Source organism: Mastomys coucha, unplaced genomic scaffold (assembly GCF_008632895.1).
Source record: "Mastomys coucha isolate ucsf_1 unplaced genomic scaffold, UCSF_Mcou_1 pScaffold6, whole genome shotgun sequence".
NCBI lineage: Eukaryota > Metazoa > Chordata > Mammalia > Rodentia > Muridae > Mastomys > Mastomys coucha.
The window spans coordinates 9,229,028-9,251,336 of NW_022196912.1; the positions used below are offsets into that span (position 1 = coordinate 9,229,028).

The 22,309-nt window shown below is 44.2% G+C and overlaps 1 protein-coding gene across 1 annotated transcript in view; it reads left to right on the forward strand.

Annotated features, from left to right (window-relative positions):
- Thada (THADA armadillo repeat containing) overlaps positions 1-22,309 on the forward strand; it is a 289,337-nt gene that overhangs the window by 231,535 nt on the left and 35,493 nt on the right. The window contains exons 32-36 of the mRNA XM_031355527.1: positions 11,071-11,444; positions 12,198-12,316; positions 12,883-12,955; positions 16,032-16,185; positions 19,574-19,705. Of these exons, the coding sequence (XP_031211387.1) occupies positions 11,071-11,444; positions 12,198-12,316; positions 12,883-12,955; positions 16,032-16,185; positions 19,574-19,705 (852 nt within the window). The remainder of the gene's footprint in view (positions 1-11,070; positions 11,445-12,197; positions 12,317-12,882; positions 12,956-16,031; positions 16,186-19,573; positions 19,706-22,309) is intronic.

Genomic DNA, 22,309 nt, shown 5'->3' on the forward strand with positions numbered 1-22,309 from the left:
AGCCTAAGCAACAAAATAAAAACAAACACAACCAAATGCTGCCAGGAGGGGCTCACACCTTTATTCCCAGCAGTGGGAGACAGAGGCAGGTCTGTGACTTCAAGGCTAGCCTGATCTACAGAGAAAACTCCAGGACAACCAGAGCTACACAGAGAAACCCTGCCCCCCCCCAAAAGAAAGAAAAGAAGGAAGAACAAGAAGAAGCATGTAACCATTTTGAATATCTTGTCTGGAAATTCTGTAAATTTTATGTTTTTTATTATTCTTAAATGATTATGAGCCACCATGTGGTTGCTGGGAATTGAACTCTGGACCACTGGGAGAGCATCCATTGCTCTTGGCCTTGAACTCAGAAATCTGCCTGTCTCTGCCTCCCAAGTGCTGGGATTAAAGGCGTGTGCCACCACTGCCCGGCTGGCCCCTCATTCTTAATTTTAGTGAAGTCCAGTTTTCTTTTGTCTTTCTTTCTCTCACTCACTTCCTCCCTCCCTCTCTTCCCTTATTTTTGTGGAATGATTTGTGCTTTTTTGTTCTGTTTTAGTTTGATTTAATCAGGGTCTCCTTGTTATAACCAAGGCTGTCTTAGAACTCAGTGTGGTATAAGCTGGCTTTGAACCATCATCCTGCCTTCTCCAGAAAAATGCTGGATAATACGTCTGCACTAGTTAAGTCGTTATCTCAAGATCACAAAGATATTCTTTCATACTTTCTTCTAAAGCTTAGTGGGATTGTATTTGATGGATTCAATGGTTGGTTGGTTGGTTGGTTGGTTGGTTGGTTGGTTGATGATCAGCCGAGGGCTTTGGACCTGCTAAGTAAGCACTCACATACAACTACTGAGCTGCATCTTGATATCTAAACTTGATATAAATCTAGTTCTAGATTTTATATTATAGTGCATGATCTACATCTATGTAACTCCCATGTATGATGTGAGATAAATGTCTCATATGATTATCAGCTGTTCTAGCACCATTATTTCTTTGACTTTTTTCTTTGTACCTTGTCCACTTCCTCCCCTTTCAGGGAGTCTTGTCACATGTATTAGGTCACCTGAAGGTTTCCTACAGGCACCCCACATTTTAGGCTTTTTCTTTGTTCTTCAATTTGTGTTCCATTTTTCCCAGCTTCTATCTCTGTGTCTTCAGATTAACTATTAACTTGTCTTTTCCATTGTGCTATCTCATCTGCTGTGAATTCTGTCCACTATGTCTTTATTTCAGACATTGTACTGTTTATCTCTAGAAGTTTTATTTTGGTCTTTTACAGCTTCTTTGAACCATCATCCTGCCTTCTCCAGAATGCTGGGATAATAGGTCTGTAAAACATAGCTGTCTGGAAGTTAATTGGCAGCAAAAAAGGGAGGTTATCACCTGGAAACAGAGCTTCTGCACTGATGTTTGGGTGTCTTAACCCATTTTCTGTTGCTAGAAACATCATAGACAGGCTAACTTATAAAGAAAATAGATGTCTTTTGCTCACCATTCTAGACATGAAAGAACCTGATGTCAGCATCTGCTTGCCATTGGCCAGGGCCTCCTGCAGTGTCATCCATGGCTGAGGGCAACAGTGCTGAGAGCATCCTGGCTCAGGTGTCTCTCCTGTTTTTATAAAGATACTATTCTAGATCAGGGCCTCAATCTTGAAGCTTTCACTGATATCTGTCACCACCCAGTGTATAAATTCCCACACTTTTACTGCCTCATCTGGAGTTTTGGTGGGCACATTAAAACAAGAATACTGGGTGCACTTCCTCCTTAGCTTGCCTCCTGTTGCTTACCTGGAAGATAACTCCTCTCTCCATGTTGGACCTCTGCAACCCGACCAGACTCTGTTGGGCTCACCAGCTGGGAGCCCCTCCCTGCAGTCCTCCTCCTTTTGTAGTTTGTGATCCAGTCAGTAATGCCAGAGGCCTCTTTGGTCTTAGATTCTTTCTCTTTTTGTAATTTATTCATTTTATGTAAGAGTACACTGTAGCTGTCTTCAGACACTTGAAGAGGTTATCAGATCTCATTACAGATGGTTGTGAGCCACCATGTGGTTGCTGGGAATTGAACTTGGGACCTCTGGAAAGAACAATCAGTGCTCTTAACCGCTGAGCAGTCTCTCCAGTCCCCAGATTCTGTTTCTTAAAGTATATACTTTAGAACTCAGGCACAGTCTCCAGACTGTCTTGAAACACTGACAAGGGACTGAGATTGGTTGGTCCCAGTCCCTCTCAATGGTAATGAGGCAACAAAAATAGGCCAAGGTATTGATAGGAGTCTGTCCATCCAGGTGTAATCCTCAGAGTGCTTTCATGGTGTCTCCTGTTGCCTGGAAACATCAGAGAGGCCTAAAATCCTTTGTGGGAAACAGGTTAAATCAAAGGGTGGCAAGTGCTGGGGTTTATGGTGGTGCAAATCCCTTCCAAATCTTGCACTGTGAGGCAGTTCTTTGAAGAAACAGAAGCAGACTATGTTGGAAATAACTGCAAGTTTGTGTCTTTAGTTCATCCTGTGTTTATCTACAATGTTTCCTGATTGGCTGTCTATGTTGGGCTAAGGCTGGGTGGGATGGAGCTAGAGGGAAGTAGTTAAAAATGTTAGCCCCTCCCTATGCACTCATCCCTTCTGGAATCTTCCGATTTACAAGTTAGAAGGGCTGTGCTCACAGTTTATGGCTTAAGAAGGTCTTCTTCAAATAGTATACTTAAAAGACATCCTCAGTCCATCCCCAGCAGCACATAAGGATTCTTTGCTTAAACACACCTGCACCTTGGTGCATAGGCCTATAATACTAGCACTTGAAATGCAAGCCAGAGGGTCTAAAGTTCAAGGTCATCCTCAGCTACATAGTGAGTTCCATGCCAGCCTAAAACATGATATTTGGGGAATGAGGAGGAGATGTATGATTCTGCGAACATTCTGACAACCAGAGTATCTTAGTTAGAGTAACTACTCCTGTGATGGAACACCGTAAGCAAAATCAAGTTGGGGAGGAAAAGTTATTGGGCTTACTCTTCTACATCATAGTCCATCACTGAAGGAAGTTGGGAGAGAAACTCAGACAGGGCAGGAACCTGGAGAGAAGAACTGATGCAGAGGCCATCGAGGGATGCTGCTTACTGACTTGTTCTCCATGGCTTAAAGCTTGCTCAGCCTCCTTTCGTACACATAACCCAGGACCACCATCCCAGGGATGGCACCACCCACAATAGGTTGGGCTCTCCCATATCAATTACTAATTAAGAGAATGCCCTACAGACTTTCCTACAGTCAGATATTATGGAGGTTTTTCTTAATTGAGGTTTCCTTCTCTCAGATGACTTTAGCTTGTATCAAGTTGACTTGAAACTGTCCAGCACACAGGGAAAGGGGATATTATTAGAGGCTGCATAAGTGATGGGGACTCTGTTCATCTTTGAAGGGTGCCGGAGAACTAGAAACAAATCTGACAAGAAAAAGCAAGCCAAGACCAGCTCAGGGAAGACTTGTCCCCAGGTCCTCTCCCAGGTTCCTCTCTATGTTTATAACCGGAAGGGCCTCTGGGCTCAGTTTACAGTTTACTGGGTGGGGCAGAGTATGAAACGGAAGAGTGAAATTTCCCTTTGATAAGGAGAAGCCAAAAATTAATAAAACAGTTGATTTTGTTGTTGTTGTTCCTATGGTTTCCTTTTCTGTACGAGTATTTTTTTTTAACTGAGAAATTACATAACAAGACATCAATAGTCACAGAGTACAAATTATCAGCTGATTATTTTTAGGCCCAGTTTCTCAGCCATTTCAGTTAAGAACTTCACTTGGCTCAGTTGTAGCTCTCACTGACCTGAGAGAATATGGGACACCCCATTGCACATTGAGACTTTCTTAGCCCCTCCTTTAAGGCATGCTGGAAGAAAGTTTAGGACTGCTATGTCTGCAAACTTGGCAGGAGGGAGTCCTGTGTATCCCAGGATGCCGTGAACCCACTCTGTAGCCAAGTGACCTTGAGCATTTGATCCTCCTACCTCCACCTCTCTAATGCTGGGATTACAGGAGTACACAACCTCACCTAGAGTATGTGGACTGGGGATCCAACTCAGGAACTTACACATGGCAGGCAAACACCCTAACAACAGAGCCATATCCCCAGCCAATCTGCATACTTGTATTGGCCTAGCAGCATGAGAGAATTCAGAGCTTTGCAGAATATGGAAGACAGATTAAATTTGAGGTGAGGGAGGAGCACACACAGGGGCAAGTGGAATAAGAGCCTCTGAAGTTTAGTGGCAGGGAGCCTCCAAAGTAACATGGTGAGTCTCCTTGAGATTTGCTCATAGCCACTCCAAGCCTCCATTCTCTTTGTTAGCCATTTCCTCTCTGGAGAAGGATCCTTTCCCATTCATCCTCTGATTTCTGCTTGTCAGTAGACTGCTAAGACTGTCCTGTAACCATCTCTGGCACCAAGAAAGTATCACGCCAGGCCTGGACAAGGTTTCCTTCCTACCCTTTGTCTGCTGGACAGTTCAGCATAGGACTGTTTTAAGTGACATCACAGTGACATCCCAGTGAACACTGTACATGTCCTTGAGCTCTGTGGCTAAGAACTAGATCAAGGGGTTGGCTTCCAATGAGGAAACACTGTGCAAAAAGCAGATCCATTTTGTCACTGAGAAGGGCAGATGACCTCAGATAGGCTGCGATAAAGTGCATGTGGCCCCTGCCACACCATAGCATCAGCAGTACCTAGGAATTTGCTAGAAACATGCTGCAGGGTCTTACTGGATCAGAAACTCTGGAGTGGACACCTAAAATTTGAGATGTTAGTCTTCTGAGAGGGTTGGACCTCTCTCTCTTCTAATTGTTTGTATTCTCATTTATTCATTCTCATTATCTCCCTTTCTCCTGCCCTTCCCTCACTCTCTTCCTCCCTTCTCCCTTCCCCAAATTGAATACCTTTATATTGTAGCCCCATCTTATCCATAATCATGTGGCAGTGATATCAGCCACAGTTTTTCCTTGTTAAAACTAATGTGAATTTTTGATTTGGGTGTGTGTATTCATTTCATGTAGAGGGGTGAACCCAGCACCTCAAGAGATACATTTTTTTTTTCTTTTTCCAGATGGACCACCCACAGGAAGCTTATCTCAGCTTCCCCTGGGCTGCCATTCCCAGTGTAGGTCCCAGGCATTGGTGCAGTAAAACTGTAGCAAGATGATATCATGGTACAATTCTTAAAAACCAAATTGTTTTCATTTCCCTTAGGTATGGTATTATAGCCTGATGGTAATCTGCTTGCCTGGCATGGTTAAGACCCCAGGTTTAAGCCCCAGATCTAGAAAACTTTGCTCTGGCACTGTGTGGTTCCATCTCCTCTTCTCCGAGAGGGGGTGGAAGTAGTTGAGCTTTGGTTGTCTTTGTTGACAAGGTCTCACACTCTATATAGCCCAGGTTAAACTTGAACTTGCTATAATCCTCCTGCCTTAGTTTCCCAAGTACTGAGATTATACACATAAGCCACCATGACCAGATAATAGTAGAGTTTTATTCTTTTGATTTGGTTTGATTTGGTTTGATTTGATTTGATTTGGTTCAGTTTGGGTTTTGAGACAGGTTATAACCCAGGATGGCTTTGAATTCCTGATTCTTTCGCCTCCTCCCAAGCACTGGAGCTTGAATACTGTACCAGAACACCTGGCTAATTATGGCTTTTTAACACTCTTACCTTGCAAAAGAAATATTTGGCAACAGAGAAGAAAGATGGCTTGACAGTTAAGAGCACATGCTGCTCTTAAAGAAGACCTGACTTTGGTTCCTAGTACCCACATCTGGCCGTCTACTATGTCTGTAACTCCAGCCTTGTGGGGTCTGGTGCCCACTTCTAGTCTCCTCGGACACAGGTATTCATATACACATATACATATACAATGCAGACATACATATACACATAGCTTAAAATAAAAATACCTTTCTTAAATTGGTAACTTAAAACTGTCTGCTCCATTACTTATAACTTTGTTTTATATTTTGAAGATTCAGTCTCACTGAGTAGCTCAGGCTAGCCTTGAATTCACAGTGATCCTCCTGCTTCTGCCTTCAAAGTACTAGAATTATTGGCATGAGCCACCAGACCCATTAATATTTTCCTGGGTATTATTCCTCCAAATGAGGCTGGACATAGCACAGCAGGGGGTAGTTCCTTCCATGTGAACCCAGCCACTAAGCCATTATCTTAAAGACTAGAAATACACTGTGCTTAGAATAACAAACAGAAAACATATCTGAAGATGAACACATATTGAATGTGAGACACATTCATGAATAACTGAGTTGACCATACTGGTGGGAACATGTGAAGACTTCCCAACAGGGAAGACTGGAAAAGTCCCATGCAAATAGGATTGCCAAAGCCATCTGGACCTCATACAAATACAGTAGGGCCAATCAAACAAGGACTGGGTCCTTTCAGTGAGACCATGGTTTGAGATGACAAACAGAAAAGTTAGTTTAAAAATTACTGCCAGCTGGGCAGTGGTGGTGCACGCCTTTAATCCCAGCATTTGAGAGGCAGAGGCAGGTGGATTTCTGAGTTCAAGGCCAGCCTGGTCTACAGAGTGAGTTCCAGGACAGCCAGGGCTACACAGAGAAACCATGTCTCGAAAAAAAACCAACAAAAATAAAAACAAACAAAAATTACTGCCTGGTAGAAAAAGCTGTTAAGTTTCAGACCAGGAAGCTACTGTCAGGTTTTTGTGTCCTGCTGACAAAAGGCATCCATAAAAACAAAAATATAAGTACCCTATATTGAAATAGACTTTGAACTGCATTTACTACCCCAAGACACACTTTGTCAGAGAGATCCTGTTGAAAAACCTCACAGTGAGTGCTGTAGTGGGTGTGGAAGCACCAACAGGTGTGGAAGCATCCCAGATGCACACGAAAGTTACCTGGGTCACTTTAAAATAGACATATTTTCCTAAACTCCCCAATGAGTTTCACATGCTCCCTGGGCTGAGAACCACTGTAGGAAAGGAATTCTGTGTTATCTCTGCAATTTTTCATATTAAAAAAAAAAAATGTACACTCCTCCCTCCAGCCTCTTGTTCCTCCTAGAGGTCCCCTCATTCCTCACTGGGCTCTGGAGCACAGTGGGGAGGGCAGTTTCTACAGTTTACACCCATGGGACCGCTGAGAAGTAGGGCTGGTCTTTTTAATTCTCTGCTACACCTAAGACTTTAAAAGAGACCAAGAACAGAACTATATGTGGTGAGCCAGCATCTACACTGTAGAAGGCCCCTCTGCCTGCCCTCTCTGCATCATTTGATCATATTTATTCATTCTTCTGAATCCTTAGTAACACCCTCCTTTAGTGTCTTCCCTAAAGAGAAAATTCACCATGGTGAGTGACCTTCCTTTACCCTACTGGGAAGTACTTAGCCAGCAGCATCAGCTGTACTTTACTTGGAACTGCAGTCCCTGCCTACCCAGTCATAAACACAGCAAACTCTGGGAGACTTCTTCAGAGTATGACTGTGCCAGGACAGCTTCTTAACAAACCAGAAATCTGCATAACCTGAGACCAGCAGAATCTACACCTCCTAGGACCATGTGCATGTGCTTGAGGGCTGTGGTTTCCAAAATGCCTGTGTCAGCAACTGCTACAGCAGCACCTATAAGGGCTAGAGGGGTGACTTCCTCAGTGAGAACTGTGTCTGTGGTTTGGCCAGGCATGATGGCTCACACCTGTGATTCTAGCATTTGGGAGGCTGAAGCAGGAGAATTGTCACAAATGTATAGCCAGCTGGGTAGACATACCAAGAGCTAGGCCAACCAGGGCCTTTTCAGGATAATCCAAAAACTCATGCTTGGGCTAAATCTTTTTTGTAGAGGGCTTGCCTAACATGCATCAAGCCCTACTTCAGGCACTAACACTGTATAATCCAAGTATGATGATGCCGGCCTGCAACTCCAGCCATCAAAAGGATTAGGGTCATCTTCAGCTCTGTGGCACAGCTCTGTCTGTGGTCAGTAGGGGCTACCTGAGACCTTATCACAGAAATTAGTTAATTAATTGGTTAATTAACTAAAACAGTAAGACTGACCCCTCCAGGGGAGCCACACTTATGCTTCAGGAATTCTGCCTGGGCCACAGAGATGATAAAGGTGCTTGCTTTACAAATCTGAATCTGATCCCTGGAACCCATGGGAATGAACATTGAGAATCAGCTCCATACAGTTGTCCTCTGGCTCCACTGCTGTCCTGTGCATTTCCACCCATACATGGTAATAAGTGAAATGAAATTTGAGGAAAGCTAAGTTCTGGTATATCTCTGTCGCTGTTGTTGCACAACATATTAGTTTTTTTCTAAGCAGCAGTCTTAGAAAGTATGACATGAACAGTTTAATGCTCTTCAACCTCATGGTACAGACCTAAACCAGACCGCTTAGATGTCCTGGATCCTCCATCTATCTGTTCTTACATCATTCTTCTAGCAGAGAGGCTGTTTTTTTACAGAATTCTTTTATTTTGTTTAACTTATGTATGCACACACACATATACATACACACACACACACACATACACACACACACACACACACACACACACACACACACACACACACGGTGCCTGTAGAAGCCAAAAAAGGGTATCAGATCCACATCCAGGGCATCTGATGTGGGTGCTGGGAACTGAACTCAAGTTATCTGCAAGAACAGCAAATGCTCTTAAGCACTGAGTCATCTCTGCTGCCCCCTGGAGACCTTTTCACCTTTTCTCAGGCAGTACCTATTGTACTCTTGTTGGTCTTTCTTCCAGCTTCTATGTTTTCTTTACCCACCATCACCAAAGACAAGCTGGAGATGAAAGGGTTTATTTTATTCAACTTACACTTTCATATCACTATTCATCACTAAAAGAAGTTAGGACAGGGGTTCAAGCAGGACAGGAACCTGGAGGCAGGAGCTGATGCAGAGGCCATGCTGGTTACTAGCTTGCTCCACATGTCTTGCTCAATCTTATAGAGCCCAGGGATGACCACAATGGGTTGGGCCCTCCCCCATCGATAAGTAATTAAGAAAATGCCTTAGAGCTGGATCTTCTACAGTTATGGTCCCTCCTTCCCAGTGACCCTAGCTTGTGTAAAGTTGGCCTAAGACTAACCAGCCCACTACCTATCATTTCACTGATAGCTTGGAGCAAATGGTTTAACCTCTCTCTTGACTTACCTGTGAAAAGGAACAATAATAGTGGTGCTGCCTTATTCATGAGTTGTTAAATGGGTAGAGGGATACCCAACAGTGTCCATTTTAAAAGTAATTTTAATTCATAATGTTAAATAAGATATATATACTATTTTATAATGACAGAATAGTACATGATACATAATATGCACCGTGGCTCCTATAATTGATTCACTAGCAGTTTTAGAACAATAGACATTTGAGGCTTTGTATAGTTGCCTTTGAATATTGTGTGTATGGCTTTATTTGCCTTCAGTCTTAGGCTCTTCTATAACAGACAGTTCTCCTTGTCGAGCTGTCGAATCTTTGTGTGTCCCAGAGTACTCAGAGCATCAACTCCATTGGTGTGGAAGACCAGGTGTCTGTACACAAGACTTTCCCAAATATGTTTCCCTCCCACGATCCTGGAGAAAGCAAGCTATTTCTGCCTGTCCCACTCTGGAGTTCAGGAGACCATATACTCTACCTGGAACATCCCCTACAGATAATACACTACTCAGAAATGGTCCAAGCAGTTCTAGGTTTTAATTATATTTGGGTTTATTGGTTTGGTGTGGTTGTCTGAAATAGGATCTTTCTGTGTAGCCTAGGCTGTCCTGAACCTTGCTGTCCCCCTGCCTCAGCCTCCAGCCTATTGGGATCATAGGCAAGCACTACCAGCTTGGCTCTTGACATTGTTTTTAGATTTATTATTTCATGCATATGAATGTTTTTCTTGCATGTATGTATGTGCACCACATAAGTGCATGGTATCCTTGAAGGTCAGAAGAAGGTCTTAGGTTCCCTGGAACTGAAGTTGTAAATAGTTGTAAGCCACAATGAACCAAACCTGGGTCCTCTGCATGAACAGCATATGTTCTTGCTCTCTAAGCTAGCTATCTCACTAGCCCTTTAAGGAGCAGATCTTCAAGCCATGTTTCTGACTTCTGTTTATCCTTCTAATACAGTGGGTGAAGAGGGGTAAGATTATCCCTAACAGTTTACTAAAGGACATAGTTCTACCTTCCTTCACATGTACCCAAAGCCAGCTCGTGTCTGACCAGCCCCTTCTGTTCTTCATTCCTGGGATGTACTGAGAGAACACTTGAATAGACTTTTTTTTTAAATCTTCATAACTAAAAAAAACAGAACATTAAACTTAATAGGTAGATAAGGTTTAATAGGAATTAAACCAACAAAGAGACCTAAACTGACCTAAGTCCCGAATACAAAGCAGCTCCCCTCTCAGTAGTCATAGAAGAGGGCTGTGGCTTCTACTAACTCTGTGCATCAGGATCCAGCAGCAAGGCCAGTGGCCTTGTGTCCAGAGCAAGAGAGGTTAATGGCCCTGCTGGATGAATAATGCAGGATATAAGACTATTCTGTGTTCCAAGTTAAGAGAGGGTGAGATCTGCCCATAGCAGTACAGCTAGAACAGGAAGGGGAATCCTCTTGTGATAGAAAGGAAGTAGAGATTTTCATCTCAAGAAAACAGAGAGTAAAATAATGGTATGCAGATGCCTTCCGGGTTACCATGGGAAGGGCAGAACTAGGCCAGTGAGTGGAGTCCTAGAAAAGCCTGTATGACCGTTAGTTGTCCTTACAGTGAAGTGTGCTCTCTTGTGGGCTTCCAGTCATCACAGGATCAAACCCAGAGCCTCTGGTGCATTACTGGGACTCACGTCCTGCAGGAAGTCTGGACTTTTGCCCTGGGCACTTCTGGGGCTTTCCAGTTAAGGTCACTCACTGGGTTTGTATTTGTTGGGTGTCTAAAAGAAGTTCAGGAGCCCATTTTCTGAGATCATTCCCATTCTCCTGTATCTTTTTCTGGAAAAAAAAAAATCCAATGAAATCACTACTTCTTTCTCTCTGCTTTTTTACTTCTAGCTCTGGAGAGTCTTGGCTTCTGGGAAGATGTGAGAAGAATTATCTTGGAATCAGAGCTGATTACAGGGTTCCCCTGGACCTTCAAGGTGCCAGGCCTGCCCCAGTACCTGCAGAGCCTTACCAAACTAGCCATCCCTGAAGTGTGGGCATCACTGGCTGAAGCTGAAGGACAGGCAACTGCTGCTCCTCTCTCCTTCTCTCGGCTTCTGAAGTCTTCCTTTCCTGAAGTGCGCCTGCTAGCCCTGGATACCCTGCTGGAAAGGGCAACATCCTTTGAACAGGGACAGAAGGAGCCATTTCCTTTGCTATACAGTCTGGGAGAGGAGTTCCTGCTGCTGGCAATGAAGGAAAACCACCCGGGATGTTTCTGCAGGGTAGGCTCTCTGCTGCTGCACTGACATCCCTCTGTCCCATATTTTGGAAACCACCAGGAAGATACAAATGAGGAGAGGAAGTCAGGCCTGTACTGTCTAGGGCAACAGACAGTAGCTTAGAATCCCAAAGATCAGTGCTCTATATGTTGCTTGACTTTACGTATAGAAAGAGCCCTAAGATGCCAGTGGTATTTGTAAAGATTTATTGGTCATACATAGGTCATGACACTCTGTCTTTAGGAAAGGGCACAGCTGACATCACCTCTGGCCTCCATTAGCTACACACAGAGCAGGGGTCTTCTTTACTCACACATCTCTTTACAGGCAGATGGTTCCCTGAAAATCTAGTCAAAATGAATGTGAAGTCTCAGATACTAAAGAGGCTGGGGCATAACCACACAGTTCATAACAAGTTCAAAGGTCCAAAGGTAGTCTGAGTACTTACTGAGACCCGTTTCAAAATTAAGTAGTAAGAATGGGCATGGGGGGAAGGAAATCTGCTTGCTCTAGCATATGTGAGACCATACAGGCATCTAGCTTTGATGTTAGGTCACCAAGAACCCTCAAGTTTGTCATTGCTCTGCCCTGCCTCAGTTTCTCAAAGATGTTAGAAAGGAAAGAAGTTAGTGAAATTTGGGGGCCTTCTGAAAATAGATTCCTCCTTCCTTGTTATTAAAAGCAAATCTTGATTTAGGAGCACAAGACTTTTCCCTGTGTGTTTCTTTATCTTGTTTTCTTGGATTTGACTCATAGGTCCTAAAGATTCTCTATCACTTGAACCCCAGTGAATGGCTTCCGCAGACAGAGTGCTATGCTCACCTCTCCCCACAGGAGTTCCTGATCTGGACTATGGACATTGCTTCCAGTGACAGGTTTGACCCGGGGCTTTTGCAGTCTTGCAAACTATACTTCTTCAGTCATCAGGCAGGGAGCCTGCTCACAGCACTCCCTAAGAGCTCAGATACTGAGCTGCTTTCTAAGCCTCAGCCTAGGAGCTATATTCTAAATGCTACTAACAAAAGTGTCAGGTTTTCACACTAGTAATCAAAAAGTACAAGCAGTACAAACAGGGAAAGAATTCATACCTACAAAGGACATGGACTATCCACATAAACATTTGTACATAAAATATGTTGTTTGGGCCTGGGGATATAGCTCAGTTGGCTAAGTGCTTATCTAGCATCAGCAAAGCCCTAGCTGATTCCTAGCAGGACAAAAGACAAAGTGGTAGCACATACCCATAATCCCAGTACAAAAGAGATGGAGATGAGAGAATCAGAAGTTCAAGGTCAGCCTTGCCTACTTAGTGAGTCTGAGGCTAGTTTGGGTTATATGAGACCCTGTCTCATCTTAAGTTAACTTGACTCGTGTATGTGGTAATTGTTGAGGATTTGTGAGCGTGCATATACCTGTGTGTTAATTTTCTTTTATTTTCCAGATCTGAAATCCAGGGAGTATCTCTGAAGCTTGCCTCTAAAATAATTGCCTACCGTGTGCAGAGTTGTGAGAAGGTGAGACTAATTTTGTACCTGTCCTGAGGTCTGGGGTTACCCAGAGCATGTCAGGAAAAGGCAACAGTCCCAGCAGGCAGAGTCATGGGACTCCATAGCAATGTGACTGTGCTCAAGTCTTACTTTGGGAATCACTTGCAAAGACTCTGAACTTATGCTTCTGCTCTCTTGTTTTAGCCATTTTTGACTAGAGCCTCTCAGAGTGACAGTCCCCAACACACATATGTTGATTGCTTCCTCCCCATTTCTGTAGCTAGACTGTATTTTAAGAGGAATACGTTAAGTCAATTCTGAGAATATTTAGATTACAGTTTATAATCTAATAAATCTGTTAATATATTACACAGGCTGAAGGTGAGGTAGGTGCCCTGCCTACTGTGTGTCTGAACTGTATCTGAACCAGGTCCTGTGTGTGTGTGCACTACCTGTTCCACATGCCTTCTGAAGGTCAAGTGGAGCCATAGGAAGCAAAACAGCTTCGTGGGAAGATGCTGTGAGGCACATCCATACATACCTAGGTGTGTATGAGAGGCGTCGTACCAAGGCTCAGCAAACACTGCAGAAGAGGGGCAGAAAGAATGGAAGAGCTGCAAGACACAGAGAAGACAGGGAAATCCCATTCTCCAGACACATCAGTATAATCCCAAACCCCCAGTAGCTGTTTTTACTTATACCAGGCCTGCATAACAAGTCCTCTCGGCAGTCCAGCCATGGATAGGGGAGGAACTCTATCCCTTGAATCATAGGCTACTAATGGACTTTAAGAAAGTAGACTCATTTTAAGTTGTCTAAGCATTAATGAACCCACCAGACTCCAGTGGAGAGTTTCACTACTGAGACTACACAGATGGGACTGATCCAACCCAGGGGAGTGCCAATAAGACAAAGCACAGGTGAGGGAGTGGCAGGGCAGAAGGGAGGGCCCAGGACATGGAAGGAGATGAGAAAGAGTAGGGGGGAAGCAATAAGAACGCATTGTATACATCTATAAAACTCTAAAGAACACATTTTATTTAAAAAGCCAGCCATCACCATCTCAGGGTAGCAGGTAGGCAGTGGCCAGTCTGTAGTACAAGCGCCTCTTCTCATTGTGATCACAGGGAAGCCGGCACTAAGACACTCGCTGAACTTCAGACATGCACGGGCTAGTTCGCTGAGAAAGAGACTGCTGGGCCACTGTGGCAGATGGCAGGACTCAGAACCCAAGGGGAAGGAGTAAGTGCTTAGTAGCTGAGGAGCACCTGAGAGAGGCGGTTAAGATCAGATTGCCCAGCTGGGCAGTGGTGGTGCACACCTTTAATCCCAGTACTTGGGAGGCAAAGGCAGGCGGATTTCTGAGTTCGAGGCCAGCCTGGTCTACAGAGTGAGTTCCAGGACAGCCAGGGCTACACAGAGAAACCCTGTCTCGAAAAAAAAAAAAAAAAAAAAAAAGATCAGATTGCCCAAGGCTGGGCCAGGGTAAAACCCCAGGGTTAGCATTAGCAAGCTAATTCCTTGGCTCTGTCATTCAAAGGCATGACCAAAGATGAAACCTAGGTCACAGGAGATACAAAATTTTTAAACATAAATAAGTAAAAAAAAGGAAGAAAATGGTGTTTGGAAGGAAGGGTAGGAGAAATATGATGGACATGATTTGTTTTAAAGCAATAAAGAGGTGTGGGGCTACTGCTCAGTAGCTGAGATAGCCTAGTGTGCACAAGTTCCTCCCAGCACTACAACAAAACAGGCTACCCTGTCATTCCGGCACTCCTGAGGCTGAGGCATAAGGACCACAGGCACATGCTGTCTTAGGATACAAACAGCAACAGCAAACCACAATAAACCCCAGGTGCTAAGAAAGCAGTCCAGACAGCAGAAGCAAAAGCTCCTCGAGACACCAGTCTACAGCTGCACCTCATGATTTGCCTCCATAGCCAGCTGCTCGGAACTTGACTGAAGTATTATCACATAAAACTGGAAACATTTTCTAGGGAGAGAAAAATCCACAGAACAATAGATGAACATAGAAAAACACTGACGCTCTGGAGTCGGGGCTGGCATCAGCAGCTGAAACCTCAGTTCAGATCCATAGAGCCATTGCCCCAGAGCAATCAAAGAAATGAATGGGCTCATGTGGTACAGTTAAAGACAGTCAGCTCCCTGTGTCTTGGAATGCTGCTCTCTTGTTCTCTTATGGAGGACTTCATGAATGAAAGACATTTCTTTCTCCCACTTTTGACACTTCCCAGAGACAGCCTTTTCATTACTTAGTAAGACTGCAGACATGGCAGAGTGTGGCACGTGGTGAGAAGGTATGAAGAAAGGGAACAGACAGGCAAACAAATGGGAGAATTCACTTGTACAACACAGCCACTCCTGTCATGATTAGCCCAGCCTGGAGACAACAACATTTATCCATGAATGTCATGAGGCCCCACTCTCATGACCTCATATGGCATGTCACCACAGCAGCTTGATTTCAACATGACCTCCAAAGTGTACTAGGAAGTAATTCACACTGAATCAGAATCTCCTTCCTAAGAGAAGTAAGAAATGAGTATAAGCGCTAAAAATAAACCAAATGCCACAACTCAGTACAACATTATTGGACCTTGAAAAGGAATAAAGCTTAGAACCCATAATCTGCTGGGTGTGGTGCTATATACCTGTAATCTCAGCACTTGGGAGGTAGAAGGCAGAAGAATTAAGTTTGTGGTCAGCCTGTGCTAAAGGAGATCCTTCTAGAAGAAAGGAAAACATCAGTGTGTAAAAGAGAAGCTACTCACAGAAAGAAAACCACACAGAATGAGGCAGAGCCATAGAGCCAAAGAGTTAAGGGTCCGGGTTAAGGGGACCGAGGATGGGGAGTGGCAGTAAGAGTGCTCTGAAGTTGACTATAGAAGAGAAGTCTCTGTGTTTACTCTGACCCTGACATCACACAAAACACACGTCAGCATCATGGAGTGCCGCAGACACGTTCATCTTAGGTGTCAAAGTAAACAGTGGGGCTTTGCTTCAAGTGGGCACGGGGATATTGCTGCTTCCTGGGGCTACAGGAACAGCTTGACAGAGCCCTTCCCTTCTTTTGTGTTCTCAGAACAAAGATTCTCTCACCCCTGAGCTGAGGCAGTGGGTCCAGCTGATTGTCTGGTCCTGTGGAAACCATCTTCCTACTGCATCTAGACTGGCTGTTGCTGAAGTCCTCACCAGCACCGCACCCCTGTTCCTCACCAGTCCCCAGCCCATTCTCGGTAAGTGTGCACCCAACTCAGCAGACACAGGAAGAGACACTCATTGCAGCTTAAAAGTAGGGGCGCTTAGGTAGGTGCTGGTGGTACATGTCTTTAATCTCAACACTCAGGAGGCAGAGGCAGGAAGATCTCTATGAGTTTGAAGCCAGCCTAGTCTAAAAGCAAGTTCCAAGATGGCCAGAGCTACACAGAATCTGAGGGAGCGGGGATGAATGCTGGAAAAGCACATGCGATGCTTTTACATGTTTCCAGGGGACTTTCTCTGAGTCTTTGATTTTATTTTATTTTATTTTATTTATTTATTTATTTATTTATTTATTTTTTGGTTTTTTGGTTTTTTGAGACAGGGTTTCTCTGTATAGCCCTGGCTGTCCTGGAGCTCACTCTGTAGACCAGGCTGGCCTCGAACTCAGAAATCCACCTGCCTCTGCCTCCCAAGTACTGGGATTAAAGGTGTGCGCCACCACGCCCGGCTTCTGAGTATTTTATATTCTAAGTATTTCTTACCAGTGGTTGCTTTTCTTCTTTTTCTTCTATCTTATCACCCAAGCCATTCTACAGACATTTTTTCAGAACACCCATAAGCTTTGCAGTCTTTCCTGTCTGTAAATTTGACCCTTTTGGTAGTCCATTACTAAAACCCATCATTGAGACAGTGTCACTATATAGCCCAGGAGAACCTTGAACTTGAGAAATTCCTCCTGTCTTGGTCTCCAAGTGCTGGGATTATCAATGGACCTCAACATTCTCTGCTGCTGAAGAGTCATGAGTGGCTTCCTGCTGTCTCAGGCTTGATCTACACACCCTTACACAGCTCAGTAGGCCCTTTTTGTTTTTCTCTTTCATCCCTGGCCCACCCTACTGCCTCATCATCTGCCACAGCCTTCCTCAGGCCTATTTGTTCTCAGTAGGGCCCAGCTCTCTATAACAATCCCTGATTGACTGACTTGTTTGCCTTTCAAAATTCAACCTCTTCTAAGAAGCCAGAAAGGACTTCCTTAAAAGACACCAGGAAGTACTTTCCAGCAGTCTCTGTGGTGCTAAGGCTAACTTCAGGTTTCTGTCTGATGTCCCTGCTGGGCTGCTGGGTCCCTTTGCTACTGAACTGAACTTGAAATCAATCCTAGGATAGAAGAGGCACTGCTTCAGTCAGGGGGTTGTGCAGCTCTCAGCTGGCTTCTCAACTGGGTTCCTCCCTCACTGTCACTCCCATACCTAGAGAGCAGTAACTAGAAAAAGCTTCGTGCCAACAATGCTGAAGAAAACTGAAAGCCTTGGAAGATGAAAAGCACAGGGATGCTTATGTAATTTTTTATTGTGCTGCTTTGGAGTTTGTTTTGACTTATAAACAGAGGGTTTAGTTAAAGAAAAACCAGGAGCACGGGGCCAGCTCCAGCACAGACCCTGCATTCTTCTGCATGTGGACTTACCACTTCCTATGAGGTGCTCACTTCCCATGAGCTAGTCACTGTCTGTCTCTCTAGTTCTTCCATGCTTGCCCTCAAGAATCAGGCAGGGCCAGCCCCAAAGAGCTTTCAGTTTTGTTGTACAGCTAGAGAAAGAATTGGTTTCTAGGTGTTAACCCTGAAATGGAAGTGTGAACCTATGAAGGTTATTGTAATCAGGTCCTATGAAGTGCTACTGGTGCAGCCTTTGTCTGGGAAGTGACATCATCAGCGACCCTCCTGTTATGATTTAACCACTGAACTGAGAGCAATAGGAGAAAAGGCTAACAAACTTTGGTTAGGTCAGGCATGGTAGTCCATGCCTGCAATTCTAGCTATTTGAAAGGCCGAAGCCAGCAAAAGCAGCCTAGACAACGTGGTAAAGCTCCTCTCTCAGAGGCAATTTGTTCTCCTCTTGGGTCAAGCATTCTTAGTAAGGGCAATACCATCTTGCAACACATTTTTCTGAACAACTTTGGTTGCTCTGTGTGTGTAAAATGACCTGAAATTGTTGTGTGGAATTGAGTCCTGTTCGTGTTAGCTGCTGGTCCTGGGGATGCCATGATTAGCAAAGGCCAGTGGGCCCACGTGCACATGAACCACTGCAACCAGCCAGGCTGAAGTGGACTAAAGAGAGGAACTTTAGGGCTTCAAATGCCCTTCTTACAAACAAAACTCAAGATGGATTCTTTGGTGGCACACGCCTGGAGTCATAGCTGTTGGGAGGTAGGAGCAGGGAGATTTTAGCAGTTCAAAGCCATCTAAGGCTAATAGTAAATCTGAGGCCCACCTGGGCTGCTAGAAACCTAGTCTCAAAATTAAAAAATAAAAGTGTAGGGTCTGTAAGGAGGAGTAAAAGTTAAAGCGTGATCTGGGAGGAGAAAGAGAACTACTCCAGATGGCACTGTTGAGGGGGGCCAGGTACTCAGACCACTGCCTTTAGAGGCATTCTAGGTGGTATTCTGTCACTGCCCTCAAATGATGCCCTCCACAGACCTGTACTCACACTGCCTACTGCCTCTCTAAAATTAAAATTGCTCCTCCTAAAATATGTCCCTGTAGCCCATTCCACTGGGCTTCATTTTGACCTCTCACTAATCTACATTCTAGATGTCTTGCCCAGGGTGCTACTCAGAGCACCATCTTCCTTTTCATCTGTCCACATCAGCACCACATGGTAACCTGCAGACTTAGTTCTAAGAGCCAACAGTAGCAAAAACTGGGCTCCAGAGACATGTAACTGAGGATGACCCTTTTCATGTGCCTTCCCCACTTTTGATTCTTGTCCCCAAACACATTAACGCTTTGCTTTCCAGAATTGGTTAAGTTCTCACCATCTCTCAAATCAACATTAAACTAGTTTCTGCAAAGTGCAAAGCACACTTTGGTTTTTTTGAGACAAGGTCTCGCCATGTAACTCAAGCTGGCCTTGAATTCACTGCATAGCCAAGGCTGGGATTACTAGTTTATGCCACCAGCCTTCAATTGTTTTATTCTCCCTGATACAGGGTCTTGTTATATAGCCCTGGCTATCCTGGAACTCTATATGTAGACCTCTGGCCTTGACCTCACAGACATCTACTTGCTTTCTAAGTGCTGAGATTCAAGACATGAGAAACATTCTTATTGCATAAATCATGACACTAGAGAGAGTTGCCCAGAGCCTTCTAGGCCAGTTAGCACCTTCTGACTACAAAAGGCTTTCTTTCCTCTTCCCAGAAAATAAAAAAAATAAAAATGTTTCCAAGCTTCCCCAGCAGGGTCCTCTCTGTTCTGTTGTTCTGATCCCCAGGTCTCCCTGTCTTACAGTAACACCCCACCTCCCATAAAGAATGTCTGTCACTTCTTCATGAATGTCTTCCTCCCACATGAGTCTGAAGCAGCGTTACTGCATACTTATTGGTGGTATGACATGAGTTCATTCCCTCTGGTTTTCTTCACAGAATTGCAGGACACACTTTCTCTCTGGAGGTGTGTTCTTACCCTTCTGCAGAGTGAGGAACAAACCGTCAGAGAGGCAGCCACAGAAATCGTGACAACAGCCATGTCACAAGGAAACACTCGCCAGTCAACAGGTACTTTGCTCTTCACCTGGTATCATACCTTTTTGCTCCCATAACCAGACTGCCAAACTTGCCATTATAAGATGCCATATAATGAATATTTTAAGTTTTGCCTAACTATTTAGCCTCTTCTTCAACCTTACCATTGTGATGGGAAATAGCACTGAAAAGCCACATTGTGATGATATGGGACAAAGTATTCTTTAGCACTAGAAACAAGAGGAAAAGGTAGGACCGTTACATTCAGTGGGAACAAGATGAAGTGCCCAAGCTCTAGCTTGATCTTTCCATAGCACAGTTCAGTTGGGAGCCCGTGATACTCCTTCACATGGCTGGCCATTGGCCCATCTGACACCAAGCATTAACTCTACTCCCTCACACCACAGCACCTTCTCATGCCCCACTCACATAGGTGGCTTCTATGGAGATTTGTAGCAGGAATTGGTTAATGATTCTGTGCTGGTAAAGATGGTCTAGTGGTTAAGAGCACCAACTCTTCCAGAAGATGGGGATTTGATTCCCAGAACCCATCCAGCAGCTCAGAACCTCTGTAACTTAACTTCAGTTCCATATGCTCCAACATCCTCTTCTGGCCTCCCACAAAGTACACAGACATACATGCAGGCCAAACATTCATACACCTAAAATTGAAAAGAAGGAAGGGAGGGAGGAAGAGCTGGGGAGAGAAAGAGAACAGGAACACAGAAGACAGAATTGAGTGCTCAGATAGCTCTCCTGGAGACTGGTATAGTATTCATCATCAGGGCCTGCTGGGTTCTGCTGTCTATGGCACTCAGTCTGGGCCACCTGGAAGATGAAATTCAGTTGTGGAGCCCCTTCGGCCTTCACAAGGATGAGCTTAAGAGATGTCCTATAGCAGGCCCTCCTACCTCTAACTCCTACTCTGTGCCAGACCCAGCCTACAAATAGCTACAAAAGAAGTGGCCCGCCTGGGATTTAGGAATAGAGGAATGGCTGGGCGGTGGTGGTGCATGCCTTTAATCCCAGCACTTGGGAGGCAGAGGCAGGTGGATTTCTGGGTTTGAGGACAGCCTGGTCTACAGAGTGAGTTCCAGGACAGCCAAGGCCACACAGAGAAACACTGTCTCAAAACAACAACAACAACAACAACAACAACAACAACAACAAAAAAGGAATGAGCTAGCTCTGCCTCCTGAATGCTGGGATTAAAAGTGTGTTCCACCACACCCAGCTCATTCCTCTATTCTTGGTGGTGGTACATGCTTTTAATCCCAGCATTCAGGAAGCAGAGGCAGGCGGATCTCTGAGTTCTATGCCAGTATGGTTTACAGAGCAAGCTTCAAGACAGCCAGGGCTACACAGAGAAAAACTGTCTTGAGAAGCAAAAAAAAAGTAAATGAAAATATGAATGAAGTTTGCAGCTAGGAAAGTGTGTCTGATTGGGTCTTAGAATGCACAAGAAAGGTCTCTAGTTCATAGAAGATACCTTGAGCCATCTTTGCAGCTCCTCACCCTGACAGCCTTCTCTTACTGTGTATGTTCCAAACTGGATTTTTGAACAAGGGATTCCATATAGGACAATGTTTAAGCTTAAAATACGAGTTTGTTTGGTACTTGAGTTAGGAGGCAGCATTCTGGATGAGAACAGGGGTTCCTGGAAGCTGGAGATGCTGTGGGTCAGGAGCAGACAAGGGCTTCTCCCCTGCACTGGTTCACTCCCTACCCTCTTAGCTTTAATCAGGCTTTGCCCCTGATCACATGGGCTTTCTCTATACTGACATGTCAGATTTTAAAGAAAAAAATTAATTCTGATGACCAGCAGTCTGCTTGCCTTGATAGAGAATAAGAAAGGGAAGCTATTTAATGAGGGATTGTGTGCTTAGGTTCAAGAAAGCTCAGTAGAAATGTACCTATGAGAAAAGCAGAAACAATTTAGGAAAGAGCCAGGCATGGAGTTGCATGTCATTGGTACTAGCACTGAAGAGGCAGGGCAGGCCAGCCTGACATACAGAGACATAAATGACATAGTGAGACCCTATTTAAGAAGAAAGAAAAAGACTGAGGGGACAGAGAGGCATAAACAGACAAATACGCCTGTCTATGTCACACCTTTCGGAGCTCTAGTTTTGCTCTAACCCTCTTTTAGGCTCCTGAGCCACCATAGGTCACATAAGACTTGATCTTCCGCCACGAGAGTATATTTGGTGGTAGTGCATTAAACCCCACCACCTCTGCCTGCAGACTACTGAGATGTGGTCATTGTGTTATCCCAAATACCCTTGGCCTTCCTCTTCTGCATGCTATGGGTTTCTCTGTGTAGGTAGCCATGGGCTTAGTGGTCACCCTCTCCTTTCATGTCATTGGCTTTTTTTTTTCCTTTGTTAAATTTTTATTTGTTTATTTTCAGTTCTGTGCCTACTTATTTTCTTTTTAAAAATAATTTATTCATACATATTTTATATACAATAAATATATATTTATTATATTATGTATATATCCATATATACATAATTTTCTTTGCTCAAAGTCACCCCCAGTATTCCCTATCCCCACCAAATATCTTCTTTTTTTTTGAGTATTATAAAAGTTGTTTGATATAAAACAACAATCAATTTAACAGTCTTATGTAGATGC